At 37.5% G+C, this 9,603-nt stretch overlaps 1 protein-coding gene across 1 annotated transcript; it reads left to right on the top strand.

The window, feature by feature from the left end:
* The first annotated feature begins 2,365 nt into the window (after positions 1–2,365).
* LOC138870765 (uncharacterized) lies at positions 2,366–4,351 on the top strand. The gene is made up of 6 exons (XM_070148601.1): positions 2,366–2,585; positions 2,784–2,872; positions 2,942–3,018; positions 3,159–3,621; positions 3,717–4,021; positions 4,192–4,351. The coding sequence occupies exons 1-6, from the start codon at positions 2,366–2,368 to the stop codon at positions 4,349–4,351; spliced, it is 1,314 nt and encodes a 437-aa protein (XP_070004702.1).
* The last annotated feature ends 5,252 nt before the right edge of the window (positions 4,352–9,603 follow it).

The following is a 9,603-nucleotide window of genomic DNA, read 5'->3' as shown; positions in this document are numbered from 1 at the left end:
ATATAATATGTTCCTACCTTTCGTTATTTCTCGTTGTATATGTTTGGATATGAAATTAATTGTGTTTGACTAAGATTTACCTTCTTTAGTATTAATAACTGAAGTTGGCAAAAGAGTCTAAAACTTTTTGTTCAAACAATTACGGAAAAAGGTTTGTGCTAAGCTTATTTCACACGCCTTTGGTTTCATATTTTAATTGGTCGTTCAACTAATAACCATTTAAGTATATCATTACTACAGAAAGAATACGCTTATTTTTTCAATATACTTGAGATGGCCGTGTAAGGAATAATAAATATGGAGTAGTAGTAAGTAGCAAATTCATGACTTGCTGTCTTGCTATGTCACTCTGTCACCAGCTAAGCTTTGAGTAATCAAAGATATACTTATGAAGTGCTGCAGACAATATGTCAGGTCTGCATACAGTAATATTATAGTAGCATTAACATGAGTTTGTGTCAATCAACGTTTTATTCTTCTGTTATTTTGATTTAGGGTATTAGAGGTATGTATCCCAACTATATTCAGCCACTAACTCTTGGTGGTTGGATGTTCCTAACAACTATGCAATAGGTGTATGCTTTATTAATCTATCATAATGCAGACAAGCCCATTTAACCCGCCACTACATCTCTTGGAATGGGAAACTCGAGTCCTTGTTGAATATTGAATTAACTTTTGGGGTTGAATTAAGTTCAATATATTTTTTTTCTTATTAACATTGGAGCCTGCTCTAAAACCTGATGTTCTCAGGCTATGTATACCAATTTAGTATCCTATGAAAAATTGTTATATTTAGCAATGTTATTTTTCTTTGGAAGAAAAGTAAAGTTTTGTTTCATTTTACGGGGGTTTTCCCTTTTCAACATTTCATTTAGAAATAATTTCTATTCTAACAAAAAGATAAAGATGATGCTCACGACAATGACAATAATAATAATAGTAACGCTGATAAATATTAATAATGATGAAGATGAGCTATGATTATGACGATAAGAAGAATAAAAAGCAACAGCCTCTCACAGCATTTAAAGTTCAAACCTACCAAATCGTTTATCAAATTATATATATCCAGACATCATAGCTGTGTGCTCAAACTAAAAATAACATTTTCTCACTTGTCTGGACTATGGAAGTGATGCCTGATGTATTAATGCTAACTGCAGTATAAAGAATACAAAAGGTATCATATATAAATGTCTCTTAACTTGTCTCGAAAATTTTAATATATTTATACTGAAACAAAAAGTATAATGTACATAAATCTGTTATATGTACGTAGCAGTCAAAGAGCAGAATTTTACTAATTAAAGGCTAAACTTGTTGTTATCGAATATTTGTTGAAATGTTAGTTAGAGTGTTAGTTATAGTGTTAGAATGTACGGCTGGATGTCAGCTATGCTAAGTTAGTGGAGCATTAGTTAGTTAAGTAGGTACTTAACTAATAGCTTAGGTAGTGTATGTATATATATATATATATATACCAATGCACAGTGTAAAACCAACTTAACAGAAAATGAAGAGAATAACTTTGTTCTCTGTATCTGCGTACTGCTTCTTCACCTCCATAGTTCAGCAGCTCAATCTAGATCTAGGATTTCATCATGGTATCAGAGCTCGCGTTGAAGATCCACGCATCGTTATCAAGTTCCTAGAGTCTTAGTTGCATCCAGTAATTGAGTTGGAGCAAGTCAGAGCAATTTTTCGATATCTTTGAAACTAGGGCTCAATCGATAGTCAACGACTGCATTTCATTTGTTCTTCTTCATCTAAGCTCGATTATTGTTCAACAATGGCAATCGAAAGTGAAGAAATTAATACAAGTGCAACAACAATCGGAGGAGGTCCTATCTTAATCGATCAACATCATCCATTGTTCCTTCAACTATGCGATACCCAGGTAGTTCTCTAATTTCAGTCAAATTAACTGGATACTGTGGAGTAGTACAATGCGTGTGAGTTTACTTGAAAAAAGTAAACTAGGGTGTCGATGGTAGATACCCTAAGGAGAAGTTTGATATAACTCTTCATGAATTATGGGAAAAATATAATTCCATAGTACTCTCATGGATCATAAATTCAGTAAGTACTGAATTGTTGAGTAGCATGGTATATCTTTAAGTGCTCACAAAGTGTGGATGGACCTCAAAGAGAGGTTTGATAAGGTCAATGGCTGTCGTGTGTTGTATCTTCCAAAACAGATTGCCACTTTGACTCAAGGAATATCCTCTGTGTCAACTTACTTTCTATGTTGATAGAACTTTGGGCAGAGTTTGATTCTCTTATGCCCTGCCTTGTGTGTAGCTGTGAGGAGTCAAAGAAGTATGTTGAGCATTTCCAATACCAAAGGCTATTGCAGTTTTTGATGGGGTTGAATGAGTACTATTCACAGTCTAGCAACCAAATATTGAATATGCTGCCCATACCTTTTATTAATAGAGCTTATTCCATGATCATTTCTGAAGAGAGCAGAAGATCTGTGTGTCAGATATCTCAAATTGTTGAACTAACTGAGGGAACTACTTTGTTCAGTAGCAAAATTATAGGTGTACCAAACAATTGCACAGGTCTATTCAGTGGAAAAGGTCATAATAACTCAGGAGGCTCTACATGAGGAAACAATTACTCTGGTGGATAGGCCTATGCTGAAGGAAACAATTATAGACAGAAAAGGAACTCTCTATACTATGATTATTGCAATTTTAAGGGATACATTAGGGAGAAATGCTACAAGCTAAACGGATATCCCCCTGACTTTAAGACTAAGAAAATTTTTGGCTCAGGGAATGCAATATATCATGCTCAGGAAGCATCAAATGATACAGGTAATAGCCAAGCTGTTACTGCTACTAATTTTGCAGGTTCTTCACAGGTACAACATAGTACTACAACTGGACAGGGGACTCAGAATATGATGCTCAACATTCCTCAATTCACTTAGGAGCAGTATCAACAGATAATTCAGCTATTAGGAAAAGGGAATGAAGCCAACCGTACAAGTACACAAAGGGTCAGCAGGTATGACATCTTGTGTAATGAACTCAGAAGTGTTGGCTAAGTGGATAGTAGACTCAGGTGCTTCAAGTCACATGGTGCATAGCCTTAGTCTGTATTGTATATCCTTTAGCTAAACAAACCAAGCTTCCGTTTCCTTTCAGCATTATTAACACTAATGTTTGTTTTCATACATTGCATGGTGATATGTGGGGACCATGCAGAGTCCCTATCTATGATGGCAAGAATTATTTCCTTACTCTTGTAGATGAATACTCTAGATACGGTTGGATATTCTTGTTTCCTACTAAGGCAGAAGTGATTGTTGCTCTTAGATCCTTTTTTCTAATGATTCAAAATGGGTATTCAGCTTCTGTGAAGATCTTTAGGTCAGATAATGGGAGTGAATTTCTTAACTCTCAAGTGGCTGAGTTATTAGGATCTAAGAGAAATATTCATCAAACCTCTTACATATATACTCCACAGCAAAATGGAGTTGCAGAGAGGAGACTTAGATATATTTTAGATGTTGGTAGGTCTCTAATATTTCAAGCAGTTGTTCCTCTTCGATTTTGGGGGGAGTGTATTACTACAGCTGTGTATATCATCAACAGACTGCCCTCAATTGTGATTCAAGGAAAATCTCCCTTTGAAGTTTTACTTGGTCATGCTCCTTCCTTAGAACATATGAGAGTATTTGGCTGTCTTGGTTATGTATAAAGGTGAGGAAGTCTGACAAATTTGCTCCTAGAGCAATCCCAGATGTATTCTTAGGATATTGTATGACACAAACGAGTTACAAAATGTATGGTATTCACTCCATGACCTTTACTGTCAGTAGAGATGTAGTGTTCAAGGAAGATGTATTTCCTTTCAATTATGCTCATACTACCCCCTCTATATTCCCTGTCTTGGATCTTACTTCTGTTATCCTCTCTTCTCCTAAAAACAAGTCATCATCTCAGCACTTTCAGCTTATTCCTTGTTCTAATTCTTCACCTGGTGATGAGATTCCTCTTCAAACACAGTAGGTAAAACACAACAGGCATTGGTGAAGCTTCATCTGCTGGTGGTCATGATGTCTCAGTGTCTCTACTAGCTGAGCCAAGCTTGTCCTTATCTTTACCACTGCCTACTCCTAAGGCTCCTCTTACCAAAAGTTCCAACAGAGATAATAGACCTCCTATTTGGATGAAGGACTATGTCACTCACAGCAGAGGGAAGGCTCTGCTGCTATCCTATCTCCACCGGTGTTAGCTATGATAACATCTCCGCATCCTTTGGCAGTATCTTGGCAGCTTATTCTTTCATTGTTGAACTAAAGACATTTGCTGAAGCTAACAAAGATCTTAAGTAGATTGTTGCAATGAAGGATGAAATTTTTAGCTTTGGAGGGTAACAACACTTGGAGTATAGTTGCTTTGCCTCTAGGAAAGATGCTCATTGGCTGCAAATGGATCTTTAAAGTTAAGTACACTTATACAGGGGAGGTAGAAAGATATAAGGCACGACTTGTAGCCAAAGGTTACAATCAACATGAGGGTTTGGATTACATTGAAACCTTCTCTCCAGTGGCTAAAATGGTCACTATGAGGTCTATTCTGGCCATAGTTGCTGCCAAGCAGTGGTTCATCTATCATATGGATGTCCACAATGCTTTTTTGCATGGAGAGTTGCTTGAAGAAGTATACATGGAGGTTCCTCCTGGTTTTGCAAGGTAGGGAGGGAAACAGATGGCTTGAAAACTTCATAAGTCCTTGCATGGACTTAAACATGCCCCTAGACAGTGGAACAAGAAGCTCACATATGCATTAGTTCAGCCTGGATTCACTTAAAGTCATTTTAACTATTCATTATTTACAAAAAGGGTGCAGACAGAGCTGGTAGTAGTACTAGTCTATGTTGATGATCTGTTGGTAACAAAAAGTTGTCCAAGTCTGATCTTACAAACTAGAAATGATTTAATGCTCAAGTTTAAGATGAAGGATCTGGGTGAACTTAAGTTCTTTCTAGGATAGAGTTTGCCAAGTCAAAACAAGGGATTGTGATGAGACAAAGGAAGTGTGCATTGGAGTTAATTGCTGAACTGGGACTTGGTGGCGCCAAACCTGATGGTACACCCCTGGAGACCAGCTCTAAACTCACATTTATGAGTTTGATAGTTCCATGAGCAAAAGCTCTTCTAATGAAGCTGATACAAAAGACAAAGAACCAGAGAATGCTGGTCCTTATCAGAAGTTGATAGTCAGACTTTTGTGTCTTCTAATGAAGTTGACTAGAATTGATATCTCATATATAGTTTAGGTACTTAGTCAGTTTATGCACAGACCTAAGCAGTCTCATATGGATGCTGCTCTAAGAGTTGTCAGGTACATCAAAATAAATCCAGGACTTGGTCTGTTGATGCCCTTAGGAGGATCTGGGAAACTTGAAGCTTATTGTGACTCAGATTGGTGTTGTCGCTTACATACAAGAAGATCAGTAATAGGATATGTGGTTAAGTTTGGTGATGCATTGATATCTTGGAAGGTTGCTAGAAGTTCAGCTGAAGCAGAGTTTAGAAACATGGCTTCAACTGTTGCAGAATTAACTTGGCTTACAAGATTGTTCTCAGAGTTGGGAGTGAAGGTCACTTTTCCTATAGACCTACACTGTGACCGCAAAGCTGCAATTCAGATTGCAGCTAATCCTGTTTTCCATGAACGAATCAAACATATTGGTATTGATTGCTGCATTGTGAGGAGAAAAATTGTACAAGGGTTGATCAAGACTCACCATGTGCCTACCAAAGAACAACAAGCTGATTTGCTTAATTAGAGTCTTGGGAAAGAACAACACGACTATCTGATGTCCAAGCTGAGATTGAAGGATCTGTTTCAACCGTCAGCTTGAGGGAGGGTGTTGAAATATTAGTTAGAGTGTTAGTTAGAGTGTTAGAATGTACATTTGGATGCCAGCTATGCTAAGTTGGTGGAGCATTAGTTAGTTAAGTAGGTACTTAACTAATAGCTTAGGTAGTATATATATATACACACACACATATGCACATATACCAATGTACACCGTAAAACAAACTTAACAGAAAATGAAGAGAATAACTTTCTTCTCTGTATCTGCGTAACCTCTTCGTCACCTCCATAGTTCAGCAACTCAATCTAGATCTAAGATTTCATCATATAATGACCAAAACTAGAATCTAATCATAACTGATCAGTTGACCAAAAATATATTTTTTCCATTAACGTAACATTCTCTAAATTTAATTATGCTTACACACTTTTTTAGAAAGAGTTATGAATTAATAATGCATTGTTCATCTTGAAAGGAAGCCGTGAATTCACCCAACACGATCATCGGGGGTCAAGAATTGGCTATCGGATGCGGGCGAAATTCCCGCCAATGGCTGAGATGTTCAGTTGACTCCCTCCCCCTTTGTGGGTGCCCGACCCCTACGAGTGAGCAGAAAAGGGAGGAGGAAAGAGGCCCTGTTGAACCGTCATAATTAGTGAATAAGTGTAAGTTTCGCTGCCCGACAATATGAAGTACTGACCCTACCGAGGGACAGGCCTTGAAGCGAAGGACGGGAACGAGCAGAATCAATGTGTTCCTAATTGGATTTCCTTATTTTTCTTCTTCAAATTACGAGTAGGAAAATTTGGAGAGAGTGGATAGGACAGGGTGGTGGATGACGTAAAGGAAATAAGGCTCTAAAGGTTTTAAAAACTTGATGGTTAATCTTGTAATTCTGACCCTCAATCTAATTTAAATTTGACCATATTAGGAAATGCAAAAGAAAGATTTAAAAAAATAAAAACTTTACGTACTGTCATAAGTTCAATTTTCAGTTGCACTTTGACCACTCCGTTGTAGAATCAGATCTGTCGTCTTATTCCTCTATCAATTATGTTAAGAAAAATTAAAGAATTAAAGAAGAGAAAGGAAACATTTCAGTATCATCATTCATCAACATCAGTAAAGCTAGAACAAATTAAGATAAAGTAGGCGCCACACCACTTTTCCAGTTAGTAACTAACATAGACATGCACTTAATATCATGTGCTGAATAATATACTGATCATGCACTGGGCAGAGGAGCTACACCTCTACTTACGGGTTCCACGGAGTCCAATAATTTTAGTTTAGATTTTATCTTCAAATTAAAAAGTCCATTTAATATTTCTAAAATAATTTTAGAATCCAAAATTCATAAATTTAAAATTCTAACTCTACATCTGTGCTCATGCATCAATTAACTAGTTAATAATATCAAAATTATACCTGAGAAGCCAGCAACGAATTGATAAAAGCTGATTGACAAACTAACAAACCAAACATGTGATTAGCTTCCCCCACCACGGGGGTTTACCAGCAGTGTGCCACCTGCCCTATTTAATTGGGATGTTATCACTATAGCTTAGCTTGTTGCTAACTTCTGGCCAAAATATTTTTAAAGTCTTATCGAATATTGAAATTAATTTGCAGTTCAATTAATTCGGTGATGGTTAGCTCCAACATATATTGTTTTTGATATTTTATAAACGTATATTACATTCTTTAGTAGATCATAAAGTCGCCTATAAAGTCGTCTTTCCCATTCATATTAACTAGTACTAGTATCTACACATTCTAGAAAAAGAAATAAGTACTATTTAATAGCCTTAAACGTAATTGCCTAAATTGTGCTTTATCTCGCATTAAATAATTCACTTAATTAATGCTCCACAAGTTGGAGCGGTAATAATAGGTTAGAAAATTAATAATAAACAAGATTTTATTTTTTCAAAAAAATTAAATATCTTGAAACAAATTAAATTTATTTATCTATTGGTGTATGATTCATAAATACCTCCGTTTTACTTGGTGGACTCAAGCAACAACCAAAAAAGACACGGATATCTATTGTTTTTGACAAACTGGACATTTTTATTTAATAAGGATTAGGGCTTATTCTGGAAACAGCCTCTCTGCCCCCTCGGGGTAGAGGTAAGGTCTGCGTATATATTACCCTCCCCAGATCCCACTTGTGGGATTACACTGGGTTGTTGTTGTTGTTGTTGTAAGGATTAAGGCTTACAAAAGATATGATCCTAAGGATCAATACTAGTGGTTGATAATCCATCCATTGCATGTTGATTACCAATTTTTGCTAGATGACTACAACTAGTAATAGAGATAATTTTAACATAAATATTTCTTCCCTTGTCCGCTAGTATCCTAGCCATGACATAGGGTGTAGGAAAGTACAATAGTCCTAATTTATTGAAACAGCAGTAAGAGTCTTTGCATGCTTTGCCAAGAGAAGAGCTACTTCATTGCTTTGTCTGAAGTTATGCTTAATCACCACCATGCCTATTGCAGATAGAAGTTGTGATGATCCAAAATGTCATCTTCTGTTTTAGAATCTGATTCTGTATACCGTGTGATGACCCACATCACTTGCTCTTAAATTATCTGTGTTCTGAGGCCTTGAAAACCTCATTTACCATCACCTCGATTTGTGTGCGCAGTCCGGGTGCGTAGTCGAAAAGCCTAAGTATGAAAATCTGTGAAAATGATAAGTTTTGATTACAAAATGAGCTAATTTAATTTCGGTCAACATTTTGGGTAAAAGGACCCGGGCCCGTGATTTGACGGTCCCGGAGGGTCCGTAGAAAAGTATGGGACTTGGGCGTATGCCCGGAATCGAATTCCGAGGTCCCAAGCCTGAGAAATAAATTTTTAAAGAAAATTATTTTCTGAAATTGCTTAAAGGAATTTGAAATGAAATTGGATTAGAACATGATGGTATCGGACTTGTATTTTGGTTCCGGCGCCAGGTGCGGGTCTTCTATATGATTTAAGATAATTCTGTGGAATTTGGTGAAAACCGGATGTCATTTGACGTGATTCAGACTTAAATTGCAAAAATTGATGTTTTAAGAGTTTTAGAAAAATTCTTTGATTCTGAGGTTTAATTCGTTGTTATTGAGGTTATTTTGGCGATTTGATCGCACGGATAAGTTCGTAGGATGTCATTGAGTTAGTACGCATGTTTGGTTAGGATCCCCGAGGGCTCGGGTGTGTTTCGGATGTGTTTCAGAAGGTTTTGGACTTAAGAAAAGTTGCAGGTTTTCAGCTGCTGGTTTTCTGATATGCCCTTCTTCGCGTTCGCGGGAGGACCCTCGCGAACGCGATGTATTAATTTTTGCTGAAGGAAATTCCTTCTATGCGAACGCGTAACCCAGGTCGCGAACGCGAAGCCTTGGTGGGCCTTCCCTTCATGAACGCGGTCCTGGCCACGCGAACGCGAAGGCTAATTGAGCCTGGGCAGGGGTGAGGCATTTGACCTACGCGAATGCGATCCTTTGCACGCGAACGCGAGGCTCGAGGAGTTTCTTCTGCGCGAACGCGAAGGCCTAGCAGGCCTAACCCATCGCGAATGTGAGTAACCTTTTGCGAACGCGATGAATATTTTCGCCCAGTTATTTTAAAAGGCAAGAAACAGTAGCATTACGGGCCGTTTTTCGCGAACGCAAAGGCCTAGCAGGCCTAACCCATCGCGAACGCGAGTGACCTTTCACGAACGCGATGAATATTTTCGCCCAGTTATTTTAAAAGACAAGAAATAGT

Source organism: Nicotiana sylvestris, chromosome 6 (genome assembly GCF_000393655.2).
Source record: "Nicotiana sylvestris chromosome 6, ASM39365v2, whole genome shotgun sequence".
NCBI lineage: Eukaryota > Viridiplantae > Streptophyta > Magnoliopsida > Solanales > Solanaceae > Nicotiana > Nicotiana sylvestris.
The sequence above is the reverse complement of the archived record's forward strand: the minus strand, read 5'-3'. Positions and strand labels throughout refer to the sequence as shown.